Here is a 20,159-nt window from a genome sequence, read left to right as displayed (position 1 = left end):
GAAATCACAAGAAATCAATTTACAAAAGCATTACAAAATGTTTTTAGAAATTAATCAATTACGCAGAAATAAAAAATAAGTAAATAATATTTGGGATATTTGGGAACTGTTCTTTTTGAACTTTTACCTGGGAGCCCTCGTCACACAAAGGACTGCTGAAAAGCCTGAGCAGCAGCAGGATGAGCAGGATCCAGGGCTACAGTGGATCACAGCAGCTCCTGCTGGGGCAAAGGTAGCCTTGGGGCCAGAGGCTTCTCTGTCCTGCCCAAGCTGCTGCACTGAGGCCACAGCGATGCTGACATGACCGAGGTGTTGAAGTAAAGTTTCTGTGTCCACCATTAACCGTGTTTTCAGCCCTGCTCAGTGCACCTGCAGGCTCACAGAGTCCCTGCTCTGTCTGTCCATCTGCCGTGCTGTTCACATTCATTCTTCAGCCTGGAGAGGGCTCCAGGGAAACCTCAGTGCCCCTTACAGTGCCTGAAGCAGGTTATAATAGTGGGGGAAAGCAGCTTTCCTGCCCACATAAGAGATCTGAAAATTGGTATTTTGCAGTTTGATATTTTGAAATGGGATAATTTTGATATTTTGGAACTTGATATTCTGGTATTTTGAAATTGAATTGTTTTGGTGTTTTTGAACTTGGTATTTTAGTGTTTTGAAACTGTGTTATTTTGGTATTTCTGAACTTGCTGTTCTGGTATTTTGAAATTGGGTTACTTTTGTATTTTGGGACTTGGGTTAAGTTAAAATTCTGGTAATTTAAATCTGTGATTTTGAAACCTGATTTTCTTTGGTATTTTGGCATTAGGTTTTCTATTATTTTGAAACTAGGGCTCAAAACTATTTTTGTATTTTTGTAGGTTGGGTATTTGGTATTTTTGTACCTGAGCTTCTAGTACTTTGGCAACCTGGTTTTTTTTTTTTTTTTTTTTTTTTTTTTTTTTTTTTTTTTTTTTATTAATTTGGCAACCTGTGATTGGCAGGGGTTTGGGACATCCTAGTTGAGTGTCCTGGCTTCATTTGCCTTCTTCCACCACAATTAACCTGGCATGGGAACTGTTAAATCACAAACTCACAAACTATACAATGAGATGCTTCCTGAAACAGAAATAAATTCCAGTTGCAGCAAAAAAAAACCCAAGACCATGCAGGAGGTAATTCCATTTTAATAGTCTCCAAATCTCCACATGTGAAAGGAAAAATAATAGAGTAAGTGTGGCAGTATACAGCCATTACCAATATAAGCAGTATTAGTCAGCTTCTCAACATTGCTTTTTAGTATTTTATGGGAAAAACATTTGGCCTAAAACTTCTTATCCATAAGTTGTTGGGGGTTATAGGAGATGGAACCTGGCCCTTAGTAAATTGCATGAGAACCACAGCTTAAAGTTACTCAATGTCTTCTGGTCTCACAGGATGAGGCAGAGGTATAACTGATTTCTTCTCTGTATCTCTGGAAAGAGCTTTTCTCATATCTATAGAAACAGGAAAAAATGTTATAATAGTAATGTAGTCATTGTACAAAGCCATATTAAGTGAATTCTCCATTAAAATAATTTTTAATCAAGAAAATTTCCTGGAATCATAAGACTACCTCAAGCTGGAAGAGACCCATAAGATTGCAACTCCCTGCTCCACACAGTACTACCTAAAATTATACTGTATGATTAGGAGCACTGTGCAGATATTCCTTGAACTCTGATGGGCTTGGTGTCATGACCCTTTCCCTGGAGAGACCATTGCAGTTACCAACCACCTTCTCGGTGAAGAGCCTTCTAACGTCCAGTCTGAACATTCCCTGACACAGTTTTGCTCCATCTCCTCAGGTTCTGTCACTGGTCACTGGAGGGAGGAGATCAACACCCCCCTCTGCTGTCCCTGGAAGTTATAGACTGTGACAAGGACACGCATCAGCTTTCTTTTCTCCAAGTGGCACAAACTCATGGACACCAGCTGCTCCTCCTAAATCTTGCTCTTGAGACCTCTCACTGTCTTGGTTGCTCTCCTCAGGACACACTGCTGTCCTTAATGTTGCTCAATGGCAATGATAGCAACTGATATAAAACACTGCATGAAACTCAGCCAAATGGAAAGGAAATGACCAGCTAAAGTGACAAATATATGACTTAAGTCACATGCGGCAATGGTAGGTGTCTGTTTGAGCCTTTGTATTTCACAGCGCTCCTACATATCAAATAAACAGTGCAAAAACAGAAACGATACACAGCCTGGCCATGTAACCCTTTGGGAGGATAATTTAAAAAAGAACCTAGAAAGAGGAAGCACCCAGTAGTTCCCTTTTGTTAACATAATTAACATTAACATACTTGAATTTCTATGTTCCTTCCCTTTTAAATTGAAAGTGTTACCCAATTCTTTGCCATTGGTGAATGCTGACAATTGTTAATTTATAGGTAGACATCTGAGAAAAACAAAGTTTCAAGTCCCTGTTATGGGATGAAAGGAAGAAAGCACTGACATTCCTTCTCATTTATTCTTGTTTTGCAGTTGATTTTGCCAGAGATGCTACAAAATGTGTAAATGGCAAGACTGTTTTGTAACTAATGTAATCTTAAGTAGGAAAAGTTACAAAAATATAAAAGATACAAAAAAATCCTATTAATCAGCAACTATCTGAAATTGTTTCATATAATTGTTTCAAATTGTTTCATGTTTTTTTTGTATGTTTCATATAAAAAAATAGTAATAGTCTTACAAACAAGCCCAGGAACCCTCAACATGAGAATAGTTCCATTCAATTTGAGACCAAACAAGAACTTACCATAAGCATCTTCATCTGGCTCCCCACTGCTAGCTGAGTAGTACTCTAAGACTGTTCGGTACACACTGTAGCCTAGTTGCTTATACATATTTACAGCAACCTGATTTGATACTCTCACAAAGAGATCGACAAAAAATCCACCCTTTCTTTAGCAGGGGAGGAAAAGAAACAAACAAAACCACATTAAGGAATGGCAAGTAAATATATTTCTAAGTAACAACTCATAAATTGTAATGAAACCAACGCAAGTCCAATGTAGTATACTAATTAACCATCTTTCCCAATGTAATAACAGATACGCTCCTTTACCAAGGGAAAAGTCAATTATAGACAAGGATTTAATTTTGTTTTTGTCACATAGCCATTCTACACCAGTCCGTGGGTTCAGAAATTTGATCAGAAAGAACAAGACAAGTTAAATGCCCCCACAGGCCTAAATACAATTTAAAAAGTACCCACATTTTAGATGGCTTGGATTAGGAGGAGTGGAATCAGTCATAAAATGCAGTTGCCTAACAGGAGATTATAGCCCCTTCATTTCACAAGGCAAATTTTTCAAAGCATCATACTACTTTCTAGTCTTACCAACCATAGTGGGGTTGCCGTACCAGAATCAGTTAAGGACATTTCCCCGTGGGTTCATGTGACACTAAATTAAATTTTCTCAGGTACAAGTAACCAAGCACAGGATGGCAAGTAAACTAAGATACTCTATGCAGTACAAAATTTGTTCAGGATTGTGCCTGAGGGCATTGCACAAAGCCCACAGTTACTGAACAAGTATGTTGGAGGCCCTACAGGAAACAGCGCTGATGTTTCACAAAGCTCTTTTCCTGTCAAGAAATGTTCTTTTATACCATATCTCTACTGGAATTCAGGCTATGCCCTCCTCACTCTGGCAAGTTAGCTTTCAGCGAAACCCTGAGATTTTAAACTGCTAAGCAACTTTCATAACTCTTTCTCCAACTATGAGGAATTTCAGAAAATCAGAACACCATGTAAAGCAAAATTCTGCCACGTAAAACAGGGACAGGTTTCTGTAGAAATACTACTTTTAAATGTTACTTTAAAAGATAAATTTAAGATAGACATATTACTCACTTTTCTGAAATTTCTTCCAGAAGCTCCATCAGTTTAGCAGCCAAACCCAGCCGTCGAAATTCTGGTGCAACAGAGAGAGCAGTAACGTGTCCATGCCATTCCTCCCTAGCCACAGAGCCTTCAGCTTTGCCCATGACTGTGAACATAGAGAGCATCAGCGCAGCAGCACCTTTGGAGTAATGCACTGCCCGCAGCCAGACAACTTCACAAGAGGAATAAGCCATGGATAAACACACATTACAATGGTTGTGGTAAAGACTAAAACAGAGATGTCTACCTTTTCACTCTATGATTCAGCAGCCACTAAAAATGTCATTTTGCTCAAATATTACAGCAGTTTCTTGACTAGTGTAAAAAACACCAAACAAGTTTGCAAATCTCTTGCTTGAGGTGACTTCTAAATGCAAAGTTTAAGTAATTCTCACAAGTCTCACCGAACCAAATTTTAAATTCTGACTGAAATAAAGGAGGAATAGAGAGGTAGAAACCCAAAACTACCATCCCAGCAACTATTTGAGACTTTTGGAGATTATGGGGGAATAGCTTGGGCAGCTTTGCCAGTCTGGCAATAGAAAGCTAAGGCCCTGCAAACACAATGTGTTTAAGGAGAAAAAAAAAAAAAAAGAGTGGAGGTGGGGATAGTGTTTTGGGGGGCTTTTTTTTAGTTTCTCTCCTTTTTACACTGGGCCAATCCAGTGTTAGTTTATTAATGAACATTCACACTTCCACCCTGTGCTTTTATAGATATCACAGTCACTGCTAATAAGCAACAAATGTGCTGGGTACAGAGAAATGTTCTATACAGCACACATACTTTCAGCTTTAGTATGTCAAATACTTTTAGTTCCTGTGTCCCTGCAAAAACCATTACTCTGTCCTACCCCATCTCCTGGTAGTTCTCTTTGGCATGATTTCTGAAAAACACAAATATTCCACAGCAAATTAGCAAATGACATCCAGGTCCAGAGCTTTCCCTTACAGGGCAATGCAAAATGCAAGCCCAGCACTTTTACTGACTGTGTGTAGGGACTTAATTTCAGATTACAGAAATACCCATTCACCAAACACGGGTGGATGTTACCACAGCCAAGGCTCCTCGTTGCGCTAGGAACATCAAACTGGAAGCTACGGCCATGAGTCCTGCATAATACCCTAAAACATTTAAGAAACGGGAAGACGCAACGCAAGGTTCCTCTTCCATGCTGGACATTTGGTAAACGCGAAGAAAAGCTCCCGCGTTATAATCCCCGAAATAGGCAACGAAGGGAGACGTTACCGCCGGAACACCCGGCACTCACTGTAACCCATCAGCTCCCCGCCGGGCGCCTCGGCGACGATGAAATACTCGGGCCAGTGGGCGAGGTACTGCAAGTAGAAGGGAATCCCGTACTGGGCGCTCAGTTAAGGAGTAACTGCGGCCGCCACGGCTGCGCCGCTCGTGCTCGCGCCCGACCCCGCGCCCCTGCCCCGGTGGGAAGGATACGGTCTCCGTCAGCGGGTCCAGATTGCTGTGGGGGAAGAGAGTGCGGCGCTCAGCATGGGCCCGGGCCCAGGCCCGCCCGGCCGGCGGGGCGCCGCGAGGACCCCGCGGGGTGGGGAAGCGCGCAGGGGCTCGGGGGCAGGAAGAGGGGACGGCCGGCGCTCACATGTTGTTGAATCGGAAGAGGTCGTCGCAGGTGAAGGCGCGGAGCGTTGTCATGATGATGGCGATCACGACGCTGACGCTGAGCGTGGCCGTAATGACGCTGCCCCGGAAACGCTCGCGGGCCCAAGGGCCACTTTCGCCGCGGAAAGGCGGCAGACGGCGCGCCCGCCCCTACGCAGCCCTGCCCCGCCCGCTGAGCCGGCCCGGCCCGGCCCGCGCCTGAGGCCGCCGCAGCGGGCCGTGCCGAGAAGGGGCAGGGCCGCGTCGGGGGCACGGCCGGCACGGCTGAGGCGGTCCGCAGTGGCGTGCGGCGCGGTGGGGCAGGGCACAGCGGGGCCGCAGTAGCAGGAATGCTCTGAGCTTGTGCAGCTCCAATCCGAGCACTCACAGGCTACACGTAACACGACGTGACCGTAATATGCGAGACTACCATACGCAGAAAAAACAACCGCACCTGGAAAGATGCCGCCGGACGAGGTCGGACGCACACGGGAACTGCCGTGCCCAGCACCTGCTCGCCTCATATGGAATGAATCCCACAGCTGCTCTCAGCACCCTAATATCACTGATCCTGAACACCCCTCACCACTGCAGTTATTTAAGCACCTCGCTCGTCCCACTCTGCAGTCTTTCCACCTTGCCCTCTTAGACCACTGGCCCTTCAACTTCGCTTTCAGAGGGCTGCGAGTCAGAATCCATCCTCAAGAAGAACACCATCTATTTAACTGGGATGCTGCTGCCATCAGCAGTAGGTGCCTCTTCATGATTTGCAAAAACACAGGGCTGGAGGTCATGCCAGCCAACATGGACCTCTTCCAAAAAAATACTGTCCTCAGTAGTGGACTATACTCCACTCACCCATTGCACAGCATCTCCTGTGACACCCAAAAAAATCAAAGAAACAAGATGTCCACGAGTATAAGCATATGCCCATAAGCATTCACCTATTCCACATGGCCTGCTGTGCCATTCCTCTCACTTCCATTCAAATGCTGAGCTATTTCTGAAGTTACCAATGCAAGGGACCCATATCACTCTAGTTATTCGGAAGGCAGGTTTGCCCAAAAGTTGGAGGCTATACTGTGGGTTTGATTTTTGTCCTTGAAAATTCTGCATGAGATGCAGTGAATGGAGTTAGGGTACATGTTTTGGGACAATGAAAGAGGCCTTTCTTGACCTGGAATTCGGAATCAGGAGATGCTGGCAAGGCTACTCCAGACAGAGTGTAGCCTGTCAGATTCGAGATCTGTCAGATTTCTGATAATTTAAGGGTCAATATTTTGGTAAGAGAAAGTTGATTCAAGGTCTGTAGTTGTGGTGCAACAGTGATGTGGGATTTCAGAGCTGCCAGAAGCAGGAAGAAACTACACTTTTCAGGATGGTGGTAGAGGTCTGAGGGGGGATATAAAACTTGGGAGACGGAATATACCATTTTAAGGCTGGTTCTTGATCCTTTGAGGTGTTAGGAAATGTATAGCTTTATAGCCCTCTCCTGCTTGAGGCACTCATTTACTGTAGAACTACAAGAATAATATAATGACACACCCTTAAGAACAGAAAAAGCTAAACCGTTCACTTGACTGCCGTGACTAAGGCACTCTCTCCAGCCAAACTGGACTTTGGGCTGCTTTGCTGTACTCAAGATAAAGCCTTTGCTTCTGAAGTGCTAAAAAGGGTGCTAAAAAGTGCTAAAATGCACTTTGTTACTGTGACTGAAGTTGGTTCAAAAGCTGGTCACGGCTAGAGTAGTCTTTACTATTATCAAATTAATTCCCAATATTGTAGCCTAAGCCAATATATTCTACTCAGTGAGTTTGGGTTTTTATTTTAAATGACTACACATCAATATAGTTCTGCTAGTATGAAAACTGTGCAGGCCAAATCTTGGGTGGCTATCTCTGCTGAGTGAAGTACAGGTGAAACAACTGTTTTAGGCCTTACTTAAATATAAGTACAGAGATTATTAAAGACTTCCTCCCCTTCCCAATTACCTTTTACTGTATATTACAAGTGGAATATCATTCAGTCTCAGCTAGGATGTGTGGAATGTAAATTAAGAGGCAATTTTAGCACTTCTATGAAGACAAAGATGATTTCACCCTTCAGAGAACAAGTATTTTCCACAGCTAGTTTTATTTTCCATTACACCAAAATCAAGTGTTGACAATTAGTGTCTTAAAAGCTACAAAAGCAGGATTTCAACCCTGCAACAGATTTAGAATCAACTCTATGTTCAATTACAAGTCACCATGCAACAGAGACCTTCTCTAGAGTGTTTAATGTTAGCAAGTTTCACTATACATACTCAAGGTATGCTGTATCTCAAGTATCAGTAGCATTTTGTGTAAGGGACTCATCAATAAGTGAAGACATCTGTATATTTAAAAGAACCATAATTATGGTATTACTGGTATCAATTACTGTGAGAAGAAGCAGCTGTTTCTCAGTATAGAAAAGTGATGGCAAATGTGAACAGGAATAATTAAATACGTGTGTGGTATTAAGTGCGTGGCTTAGGTAGGATTTTATTGGTTTGTTTGGTTTGGGTTTTTTTTAAAGTGCTTTGCATGATCCACCATCAAAAGAGGCCTGTATGAAGACCAGTACTAGCATGGTTGATATTACAGGAATAGAAAAGTTAAGCATTCACACTGTCAAGCTCTGATTTGAATCTTACATTAAAAAAAACCAAAACAAACAAACAAACAAAAAAAAAAAAACCAAAAAAAAAAAAAAACAAAAACAAAAAAAAAACCAAAAAAAAAACAAGCCAAGGCCCATACATTTAGATACAGAATTGAAATGTTTCTACTCATCTTAGAAAACAACCAAATAACATGTTACACTCAGATTATGAGAACCAGCCTGTTCTGAAACAATTTATGAAGTGACAAAGTCCACAGCAAAGCTACTGCTTTACTTCTGTAATGTAAACACATCTGAAAGAAGAATATGCTGACAGTTTCACAGATGAGATTATAAATCAGTAAAACCAAAGCAACTGGTCATACAAAGCTTTTGTCTCTTATGAGGCTTAGCTTACAAGCTCAGGCTGTACGTTTATTCTTCGAAGGACATCTTCTGGCATACAAAAGACAGGATTGACAGCCTTAATTTGTTCTTCTCCTAATAAAGATAGTCCAGCAATACCAAATAAGGTATGAAATGGATCCACCTGGAAGAAAAAAGAAAGCTTGTGTCTGTTTCCAAAAGTCAATTGGTTTTTCACTTGTATGGAATGAAATTTTAATTTGCCATCAAAGAAATGAAAATCTCGATGGCTTCTCTGGGGAAGACAATACAACTGAATAAACTTTCATTTGTGTTAACATGTGTTGACAGGCAAGAAATTTCCATAGCAGGCATTTACAATACTATGATTTACTCAGGCATGCTTGTCAATTATCTGCTGCCAAGACGATTTTCAACTCTGAATTAGAAAGCACTCACATTTGTCTATTAGCATGCAATATCACAGGGCGGTAGAAGCAAAGATAATTAACATTTTAAAGGAAAATGGATCATCTACAGGTACCACTTCCATAAATTCCCCATTTGTTCTTCAGAAACACCATAATGCTCTTTATTGGTTTCCAAATACAGAGCTGTGCTGTAAAACCTTGACAGAGAAGCAGCAACCTATTATGCCAGAAAACCTCCCAAAACGATAAATAAAAACAACCCCCCCCCAAATCTCTACTTCTAAAACCAGACGACCACTACCCCCCTCTCCCCCTACAAAACAAACAAATGAAAAAAACAACCCAAACACAAAATACTCCAAAACAACAAGGTCTGTTAGGACTGAGTTTCTGCACGAATAAAGCAAAAACCTGGAAGTCAACATTTCTGCAGGAGTAGAATTTTCTACACTTCAGCAATCAAAGACAGGTAAAAATAATATTAAATGACTACTAATGTAACAAAGAAAAGCTGTCCCAAAGGTGCTCTCCTTAGATATGGAGCAAAGGCTCTTCAGAGCTGCTCTTTCAAGAAGATACAAATATTTCATTACTCAAAGCCAGAAAAGCATTTAGACTTCAAGTTCTGGGCTTTTCTTCAAGAATTCTGAAAAGGAAAAAGGTCTTCCTATAAGCTTCTTAGAAATACAGAACTCTTCCTATTTTAAGAACATAAAAACACTTTCCAAATGACAGATCAGAGTTAATAGATTTCTCCCCCAACTGGGACTAAAGTAACTGCTTGCAAAAAAATAAAAAGTTACTTTATTTTTTAATGCATTTGTGGAGAAGGGAGCAGACATGGGCAGCTGCAATAAAAACAGCTAATACCTTTCCAGATCATTAACAAATAAGCCAAGTGTTCAACAGGAATGAAGTCTCACAATACTTTTTTTCTGTCCAGCACTCTTGAAAGATAAAAACTTTATCTGCCATTTCAATGGGACAATACCGATTGCTTCCACTTGAAACCAAAGGGAACAGACCAGTTAAATCGTAACTGCTCTCTCAACAAGCAAAAAATCCATAGCACCAGCCTCTTGACAATGTTATCTCAAAAGCTTCTTCCTCCCTCAGCTTGACAAATGTCAGCTACAAGACTTATTCAGTGGCTGGGCTAGCAAATAATGAAAGTTAGTGTATAGGGATTCTTAATAAATACTTGTGATTTAATTAGATCAGACAAAACAACAAGAGAATTGAAGACCATTTAACCTACACCAGACTTTAGCTTGCAGATCATTTCAAAAGACAAAATAATAAACCCAAAGAACCCATACATGCACCGGAAAACCCACCACCAAACACAGTGTTTTTACACAGATCTTCCAAATGGTCTTGTGAGAAATGATTTGCGTTGCATGTGTTATGGGGAACCCAACCAGATTTTGTAAGGAATGGCAACTGACTTCACTGGGGGATACATGTGCGTTGTAAAGAATGTGCTCCCCAAGTACGCCTTCAATAGCAATTCTACCCTATTCTTCCTTCAGAGTAAACTGCAGCCTTTGCAAAACCCACCTGGACCACGAGTTGAGTTACACTCACACAAAAGTTGAAATCTCCAGTTGAAATTTTCATGTGTACTTTATTTAGAAAAAATATCACTTACCATATCTCCCGGTCTGTCAGCAAATCCTCCAGTCTCCTCATCCTGGCATGCCAAAATAAAGCAGCGCAGTTTCTCTCTGTCAATCCACTGTATCCTACCAATCATCTTCAAAGAAGCTAGCACCCACCACGAATAACATACATCAGGTAACTGGCAAGCAGAGAGGCAGATTAAATATTTGCTCGGGTTTTAAACATAATGTTGCAAAATTTACTGGTAATTCTGCACATTATCAGGTGCACTATCATAATACTCTTGTAGAGACACAACACTTAGGAGTGTCTTTGGAGTAAAAGAATTTCTTGATAGCATCTCCTTTCAGTGGACTTCTGTTTCCAGGAAGGGAAAAGTATCTTTTTCAAACTTCTTCAAGAAACAAGACCACGAGGATGTGATTTTTAAAGACTTCACCTTCTGTGAGAGAGGCTGAAAAACAGCACTTCTTTCAAGAGGAAATACAAAGAAGTTCATATCAAGTATTTGTATTTTGGGGGCAAGGGGGAAAGCAGGGGAATCTGTTGGTCGATTATCTGTTTACCAGAGATTTTTTCTAGGTTACAAAAATCTCTAGTGTGATGTGGAACACTTTGACACTCAGGATTTACATCCAGTATAACAGTAATTTTTATACAAATCCTATAGAAAAGATCACTCCCCAAGTAAGAAAATATTAAAGACCCAGTTTAACAGGATAACGGTTCAAGTGGTCAGCAAGACATCCTTCAGTATGTGTACTTTGCTATACTGAGGACTCAAACTAAGCATAGCTAAGGACTGCATGATAGGTGTTAGTAACAAAAGAAAGAATCAGGGTAAGGCCTGACTTCTTTGAAAAGTTTACTAAATGTTTTATAGAAGTCATGACATTTTGCAGTAGTTCAGCTTCAGAAAAAGCAACCTCTATTGAGATTTGAACAAAGAAAAGAAGCCACACGATACCTTTTCTGGTCGTCCATTGAGACCTCCAGATGGTAACTGACGTTCACAAAGCCACCAACCCAGCAAGTCAACATTTACTTGATGCAACTGGTCTGTTATAGCCAGAAATCCTGTGCAACAATAGATCTAAAATTACAGACATAATTTTTTTGTGTATTTAATAACTAAATGTTGTTTAGCAGACTAAATGCAGGAAGATCTCAAAGCAGAAATACAGTCATGTAAACAATGCTCACACAAATTTCAACTTTTAGTTTCAAAGACATTTCCTTCATAAAACCATGTTATTGTTATAGTTCCTTTTGTAAAAATGTACCAGTAGCACAATTTGTAATATTTCAATAATGTAAGACACTACTGCAAGGTTTGGAAAGTGATCCTAGGAGATCTGAGAGAGCCATACAATTTTATTTTAAAAACACACTCTCAAGCCAGAGTAGTCAAACTGACTTTTGCAGGCTGGATATGGCCTTTACAAAAATTTTGCATCCAGTCTATGGTTTGTTCCTGTACCTGCCTTTTACCCTAACACTTGCAAACAGTAAACAAAAAATGAATTCCCTAACAAAAACAGGCTAACTTGGATCATTAACTATCTTGGCAATTCCCTATGTGTTCGGTCATGTCACACTTACTTTCAAAGTGCCATATAATATATCTGCATTGATTAATCCCCTTTTAATTTTATTAATCCCCTAAATGAATTAATAAAATTAATTGATTAATAAAAATAATTAATACACTTAATTTTATTAATTTTAATTTAATCCCCTTTTAATATTAATTTTTAAATTAATAGTTTTTGCCTGGGAGATAACATTTACGGTGCAAAAGCATAATTTGGTCACATTTCATGCGAAATGAATGCAGTGAAGCACAAAAAGCCAAGAATCATAGAATCATTAAGGCTGGAAAAGGCCTCTAAAATCATCAAGTCCAGCCTTTAACTGAATACCAACAAATAACACTACTCTATATCAGGAAGTGCCACATCTACTCATTTTTTGAGCACTTCCAGAGATGGAGACTCCACCACTTTCCTAGGGAGTCTGTTCCAGTGCTTAACCACTCCTTCAGTGAAGAAATTCTTCCTAATATGCAACCTGAATCTCCTGCAGTGCAACTTAAGGTCATTTTCACTTGTCCTGTTACTAACTGACTGGGAGAAGAGACAGACCTCCACCTTGCCACAACCTCCTTTCAGGTAGTCTCTCCTGAACCTTCTTTTCTCAGGACTAAACCCTCCAGTACCTTCAGCTGCTCCTCACAGGCCTTATGTTCCACACCCTTCCCCAGCTCTATCACCCTTCTCTAGACATACTCCAGCACCATAATGTCCTTAAGGAAGTGATGGGTCCAAAACTGCCCTCAGGATTGGAGGTGCCCCAGCAGTGCCAGCACAAGGGACAGCAACTGCCCTGGTCCAGTGACCACCCTGTGGCTGGTACAGGTGCCAATGGCCTTCTTGCCCACCTGCACACACCTGGGCTGATATTCAGCTCCTGTCAGCCAGCACCCCTAGGTCCTTTCCTGCTGGGCAGCTTTCCAGCCACTCTTCCCCAAACCTGGAGCATTCCACAGGGTTGTTGTGACACAAGTGCAGGACCCGGCACTTGGCCTTGTTGGACATCACACAGCTGGCCTTGGCCCATGGATCCAGGCTTTGCAGAGCCTTCTGCCCATGAATCAAAACTTCCACACAAACTGGTCCTTCCCGTGACCTTACTGAGCATGCACTTGATTCCTTTGTCCAGACCACCGATGAGGATATCAAATAGGACTGAGCCCAAAACTGAGCCCTGGAGAATCCCATTTCTGACCCTTCACCAACTGGATTTAACATCATTCCCCACTACTCTCTGGGTCCGGCCATGCAGCCAAGACTGCATCTGTCCAAGACATGAGCTGCAGCCTCAGGAGAATTCTGTGGGAAAGCATGTCAAAAGCTTTACTCAAGTCTGGGTAGACATATCCACTGCCTTTCTCTCATCTACTAGGCAGGTCACCCTGTCATAAAAGGAGATCAGGTTTGCCAACAATCCCAAAAAACTACTGAGCTTCCACGGAGGTGAAAGAGAGAGCTTTTTAAGGAGGATGTGAGTAAGCAAAACACATTGAATCCTCACAAGAAATGCCAGCTGCAAACAGAGTAGGTTCAGCTATTGAACTAACTTCCTTGAACACTAGAACATGGTCCAGCCATTTAGACTATATGGGCAATGCTACTGTACATTAAAACTATAAGGTAAGTACATGTAACAGATTTAACTTTTTTTCTTGATTTTAAACAAAGAAGGGGCAGGAAATCCAACACTTGTCAACAAAATGCCTCTAATATTTTCATGTGATGAGGTGAATCCTAGCTATGGCATTACTCACCATAATTATGCAAAATAAAAAGGTAACTGCAACAGCATTAAAAGTTGATTTTTTTCACACATTCAGGTTAAGCGCACTAAACTTTTCCATGAAAAGAAAAAAAAATAGGAAAGGCAAATTTAAATTTATTTCCATTATGTAAATTTCCTGATGAAAGAAGTTATAGATTGTATTACTTAGGAGATCTCCTAGTTTTTTCTAATTATACTACTGCATTTTCTTCTCAAGTATGTTTTACTGAGCTTTTTTCAGAATTCACTGTCACCAATAACAGTGCGTAAGACTAGTGAGTCTATCTGATAAATATTCCCATTACTAGCTTAGGTATGTAATCTAAAAACTGACTTTCCTCAAAAAATTAAGTAATTCTTGACAGGATTCACGTCTTGTTTTTATTTGGGTTCACTGGCTGATAAATCTCAGACTATACAATTGACCTTTACGTCTCATTATGACCTGTTTCAGAAACAGTGATAAATCTTGTTCACCGTCTCCACTGATATCCATTTCAAATTCTCTAAAAATCCTCATGCTAGCAATTACAAAATTACTATGTGAAGACTCAACTGCAGTCCTAAAAGCTGTTCCATTACAGTCTTTTTTCCTACCTAAACTTTCAAGTCTTGACTTGCCTTCCCAAATTAGGTTATGTATCTATTCATTTATTTTAACTAAGATACTAGAATCAGGCATTTGGGAAACAAAAGGTACATCCATTGTCATCACTGATACATGCTGTAAAGAAACATTTATAGGCAGTATGTGATGCTTGCTAATTTAAAGTATTTCCATATAAAGAGAAACTCACCTGTCCTGCATGTGATTCGGAACCCGGTCTACAACCAAATCCTCCATCAAAGTTCATACAAGACAAAACGAATTCTACTGCTTTTTCCACATCAATAGCATCCAGCTTTCCCTGCAAGTCAGAAAATAACTAATGCACTTGATATTCTACCAAGCTGATCGGCTGCAGAAACTTCAGCAGTACCAAAGAGCAGTACCAATCGATTCTCTACTTGTGCAAGTGATGGTTTAGGACTTACCAGAAGTGCAAGAGTTGCTGCAGCACAGAAAGAGAACCTTGTATCGATTTCTCCTATAATGTGGGGGGACAAGGAATGAAAGCAGATTATTTCTTCAACAAACATACATTTAAATCACTACTGAAAATATGGAACAAAATGTTAAAATCCTAGGTTCTACATCAAAAAACAAAAATCAGCTACAAAAAAAACCCCTACACAATTTAATTTTCCAGCTTACCAATTATTTCCCCAGTAATTTAGAAAATATATGTTACCATTTAAGTGATCTGTATGTTTTACTGTTCATAAAAGTCGACAACTCATTTAGAGCTGGGCACCTATATATCCAAATCAATTCAGCTAATGGTAATTCACAAACAACTGTTTAATTTTAGAGTTTATCTGCAGTGCTCTACAGATAATTGCAGAGCAACTGAAATAATGCAAAAATAATCAGACAACTCTTGCTCTGCCTTAAATCCAGCCAGAAGTAGAAGCCATGTCGTGTTTTAGGGGAAATCTAATTAAAGTTACAAGGCTTCTTTGCCATATTTATACCTGGAAGAAAAACCAAAGCCCCTACATCTATAACAGAATGATTGCTTGTCAAGTCCAGTATAACTCTTGTAGCACCAACTCCAGGCAATTAATACTTGAAGTCACAATTTAAAATTTAACTGAGCTCCAAACATTCTGTTTCTTGGTTGAACTTTTGCAAGACTTCTGTTCATAAGAAATTCACAAGCTGAAACATATAAACCAAACATCTGCTGTGCTGTCCTACATCAGGGATCACACTCCCTCAAGCTGCACCTCTCATAATACTTCAACAAAAAGGGTGCAGCAAAATATGAACCAATTTAGCAGACAGCACATCATCTACCTTTACAGTAGCATACATATACTGCTAAGATCTCAGTTGCTGAATTTTACCTGAACAAGAGTGACATGCAATAGATTTTCTTAAAATTCAGGTCTCCTGTGGTGAGAAATACTTTAAGAGTGACTAAATATTTATGCCACAGCTTAAAAATGCTGTGTTTGTTCATAAAGAATTTATATGCAGAAAGAAAAACAGTATTAAGAGAAGTTCATGAGTACAAACCCAGTCTTTCTCACTCCCATATAGTGAAAAATCCTTTCACATTTGACATGGATATAGGTCATTACTAACTACTATCAAATAGCAAGTATAAAATGCTCCTTATGAAACAGTGTCTCTAGTATTTCAGAGCACTGTTAAGTTAAAAATGCCCAAAAGTTTTCTTCTTCAAGACACTTTATTCTTAATACAAGAATGGAACTGAAGTTGAGAGTATTTATGAAAGGAATGAAATATAATTCTGTCCTTCACAAACCCTTCTTTTTCATGACTCAGAAAATAAAATGTTCACATATAATACATATGCAAAAAGACTACCCAAGGGAACTTAAGTTTACAGACTTACACAAGGCAACCTAGACACTACATTCAAGAGATCTAAAAATTACCCCATTCGTCTCCAGCAAACGATCCATCTTCTTTCTGCAAGCTCTGTATATATTCAACAATTTTATTTACATCAATTACATGGAGACTATCATATAAGATAAGAATCTGGGGGGGGAAAAAGGACACAGTAACAATCAAAGTGGAGCAAAAATTTTAAAAATTTATTTCTTAACAAAAAGAAGTAATGGATTTATAAAAGACTTGATTTAATTAACTCTGAATGCTATTTGGTAAGGCTTATTAAAGTTTTTTCACTTTAGTAGTTAATCTCTGCACTGTAGATTATTTTTGTCTAAAACCTTTGGGACATTCTCAAAGGGAGATACAAACAACTCAAACTGAACTCTTTCATGCTTTGCTACTTTCCAGTGTTGAGGTCTTCTTTCAAAACCATAACCAGGTTTATTTATTTTATATTAGCAATATGTAGAACAGAGATTTGATTATGGTTAATACTGTAATGGGACAATGACACCTTAGATGTACCAATTTGTAGTTTTGCACTGCGACTACTTGGATATGTGTATGTTAACCTGCTAGTTACTATCTGCACTTACAGTACAAACTTGTCAACAATTACTCATTTCAAATTATTAGATTTTTATTTACATTAAAATTTTAAATTTAACGAAGAGAACCAAAATGCAATAATTTAAGAAAAAGTATGAACAATATGATTATACACCAACTGTGCAGTGAATATATTGTGGAAGAAAAATAAAGGTTATAGTAGGGAATACAATTTTCCAAACCACCACTGATTTAAACCAGCAAATTTGTATGACACAATGTCATGTGAAAAAACTCGTATAAAAATAAAAAATTTTGCTCTTGTTCTGGTCATACGTATCTTGTCACCTCAGCATACACTAAGAATTTATAAAATCAAAAATTATCTATAAAATGCTCCAGTAAAACCTGTAGCTAAGGAATATTCCAAGATAACTTACAAAACTGGCAATAATGCAGTAACCATTAATTGACCATTAAAAGTAAAACATTCCCAAGTATGACAATATTTAGAACGTGATACAGCTGAATCCTACAGTTTTGTCCATTAGATTTTTTTCTTTTCATTAAGATACTGAAATCATTTTTATCATGGGCCTCCAACAGTAACTGGTTCATAAATCTGCAATCATAAAAACTTAATCACAAACACTTTTTTCTAAAATTACCCTTCTACTTTTACCTGGACAGCACTGAGGGTATACAGAAGATGAGGATCATGACCTATGCTGGCACTTATTCCACCACACTCATGTTGACACGATTTGATGAATGACAGAATTTCTTCTTTGTTCATTCGGTGCAGCTGCCCCATGAGATCCATTGCTGTCAGTCCCCAGTACACACCACTCATCCTCAAATATTCCGACATACAGTATTCCTAAACAGTGCGTTATTTTAGTTCTTGATCAGAGAAGCACACCATCAATATAGCGCAATGAAAATACATTACTTAACTTTCACAAATATCTTAGCTTCTAGTTAGTCAATCATTTTCCAAGCACTTAGCAACTACGCATCAGCCACTCAGACATATTCTGTACATCATGAACATGTGTATACACATACTCATGCATATGGGAAAAGGCACATGTAGATACCAACCTGTACTACACTCCCTTCCTCCTTGTATTTTTCTAGTTCAAACCGTCAAGCTCAATGTCAAATTAGCCACAAACAAGTAGTTGTGCACCAATTCACTTCAGATCACTTACTATCTTGACATTCAAAGAAGCCCTCAAATTGCCACCCCAACTAGTCTCAAAAAATAACAAGTCTATTTCCCAGTGCCAAAATTCTCACAATTTTAAGTCGCACTAGGGAGTGAAATTTTTTGTTGAATTCTCTTACACTGATTACATCACCTGCACTACATAAACATTTTTTTTTACATGCACTACAATTGAAAGCAACAGTGTTTGGCATGCTTTGTGAACAGTAAAGGTAACTGCAACTTTTCTTCACATAAGCAGTTATTGACAATTTTTACCTGCTGGAAGTGGAATCCTATTGTTGAGGAATACATCCAACCACTTATGACTGTAAAACTGATGTAAGTTGTCCCACCAAAAGAGTAACATGCAAATGCAACTCTACTTGTACATTCTAGTGGATGAAGAAGCTAGTAGCTTGTTTCTCAGGTCTCAGAGTAATTATAGAGCTAAAATGATAATCTTCAAAATTATAGTCAGATAATACATGCCAAAACTCACCACAGACCTAGAGACATTAACAAGGGCAAAGTATTTTATACTTTGGATTGCAGGGTGAAAAACAATTAGCTTGTTAACTTGCATCTAACCCTTAAATCTGAGCCAATAAATAAAGGTTATTACTGTTAACAAAACCACAGCTGTACTGTAACACACTGATACGTACATAATCATCTTTCTTTGTTCCATATGAAGCTATATAGTCCGCATGTTTTTCTGAAAGTAATGTGCTTGGGGCATCGGGTTTTATTATAACATCCTTTTGCGGTGTCCCCTGTAAAAAGCACCAACAAGTCAGTTGCAATGTCAGGTCAAAACGTTTCAGCAACTTAGTATAAAGTAGCCAACACCGGTGACTGTGACTCTGGGAAAAAAACATCTCTCTAGCTATTTTGAGCCTAGGTCAGGTCGCGCATCTCATGCCATCACTGTTCAGCCTGGCTAAACCCTTCCCCAGGAAAGGCTACGAACCAAACCTCGCAATAAAGCTAAGAAATAACACCAACTCGCCAAGAACAACCTGAAGTGCCGGACGCAGGAGCCCTTCCCCGAGCCCGGCCGTGCCGCCCCGCTCCCGCACGGCTCCGCGAGGCCCGGCCCAGCCCGCGCGCTGCCGGGCCGCCGGAGAGGCGAGCGCCGCCCCGGCCCCCGAGCGGACCCAGCGCGACCCGCGTCCCTCCCAGGCCGGTTTCAGCCGCGCGCTAGAAAACAACGCGTTCCCGCAGGCGAGACGAGCCGCAGCACGGAGCCCTCCACCCACCATGTTCTCCGCACGCACAGGAAGAGAGGACGAGGCGAAGCGGAAGGCGCTGGCCTGCGGGGCCTCGCTGCGCCCGCCCGGCCCCGCTCGGGCCCCGCCCGCCGGTGGCTGCGCAGAACCGAGCGGCGCTACGCGCATGGGTCCGTGCTGTGGCCCTCAGGGGGCCGGGAGCGGCTGTGGCCTTTTGAGTTGCTGCAGATAAAGTCTGCTCTGAAACAGGTAGTGCATTTAAAGTACACTAACTCTAGCTGTGCACTTTCTTGCATCACAGCAAATAGGACAGCGTTTGGAAATAACTTCGTTCCTTCCTCAGCTCTATGAAAAAGCAAATCCAATAATTTAGTCGCAGGTAAAATAGGTAAAGATAACTGTCTTTTTGCTCAAAACCGTCTCTCTTGCTTCTTCATTAAAATTGTCTTGGGTGATTCTGTTCATGATTACCAACTCTTGATGCTGGCACGTTCCCCCTGAACTATACCAGGCAGGAACATCAAAGAAGTAGTACTAAGTATAATGCTGTGTTGCATAGGACAGTCAAAATAAGGTCTGTTTCTTACATACGTCAAATACTTACCAAAGATGTTGTATTATGACTCTTCTTGGAGGAAAGTCAGTAATTTATAGAGACTAAATGCTTTCTTTAAAGAACTGATTTTCCAGGTAGCTTACCCAAGAAGTAAGGATTGCAGGCAGAGCTTATACCTGATGACAGCAGTAGTACCATCCAGTAAATTCAGA

At 40.2% G+C, this 20,159-nt stretch overlaps 2 protein-coding genes and 1 non-coding gene across 3 annotated transcripts; all 3 read right to left on the bottom strand.

The window, feature by feature from the left end:
• Positions 1-1,148: 1,148 nt before the first annotated feature.
• On the bottom strand, positions 1,149-5,694 carry NAA20 (N-alpha-acetyltransferase 20, NatB catalytic subunit). The gene is made up of 6 exons (XM_068199062.1): positions 5,530-5,694; positions 5,367-5,391; positions 5,182-5,272; positions 3,884-4,019; positions 2,783-2,928; positions 1,149-1,475 (listed from the first exon to the last, which is right to left on the bottom strand). Exons 1-6 carry the CDS (start codon positions 5,580-5,582, stop codon positions 1,390-1,392), a joined length of 537 nt encoding a protein of 178 aa, XP_068055163.1. The 5' UTR covers positions 5,583-5,694; the 3' UTR covers positions 1,149-1,389.
• A 1,948-nt stretch (positions 5,695-7,642) lies between these two features.
• On the bottom strand, positions 7,643-19,574 carry RABGGTB (Rab geranylgeranyltransferase subunit beta). Its single transcript, XM_068199061.1, has 9 exons — positions 19,422-19,574; positions 18,828-18,935; positions 17,632-17,829; positions 16,439-16,544; positions 14,966-15,018; positions 14,728-14,838; positions 11,541-11,666; positions 10,602-10,751; positions 7,643-8,703 (listed from the first exon to the last, which is right to left on the bottom strand). The coding sequence occupies exons 1-9, from the start codon at positions 19,557-19,559 to the stop codon at positions 8,563-8,565; spliced, it is 1,131 nt and encodes a 376-aa protein (XP_068055162.1). The 5' UTR covers positions 19,560-19,574; the 3' UTR covers positions 7,643-8,562.
• Positions 18,587-18,669, bottom strand: LOC137479524 (small nucleolar RNA SNORD45). Its single transcript, XR_011002311.1, has one exon. It is a non-coding gene; the product is annotated as a small nucleolar RNA SNORD45 (small nucleolar RNA).
• Positions 19,575-20,159: the final 585 nt, after the last annotated feature.

Source organism: Anomalospiza imberbis, chromosome 9 (genome assembly GCF_031753505.1).
Source record: "Anomalospiza imberbis isolate Cuckoo-Finch-1a 21T00152 chromosome 9, ASM3175350v1, whole genome shotgun sequence".
NCBI lineage: Eukaryota > Metazoa > Chordata > Aves > Passeriformes > Viduidae > Anomalospiza > Anomalospiza imberbis.
Note: the sequence above shows the minus strand (reverse complement) of the source record. Positions and strands in the feature narration are given on the sequence as shown.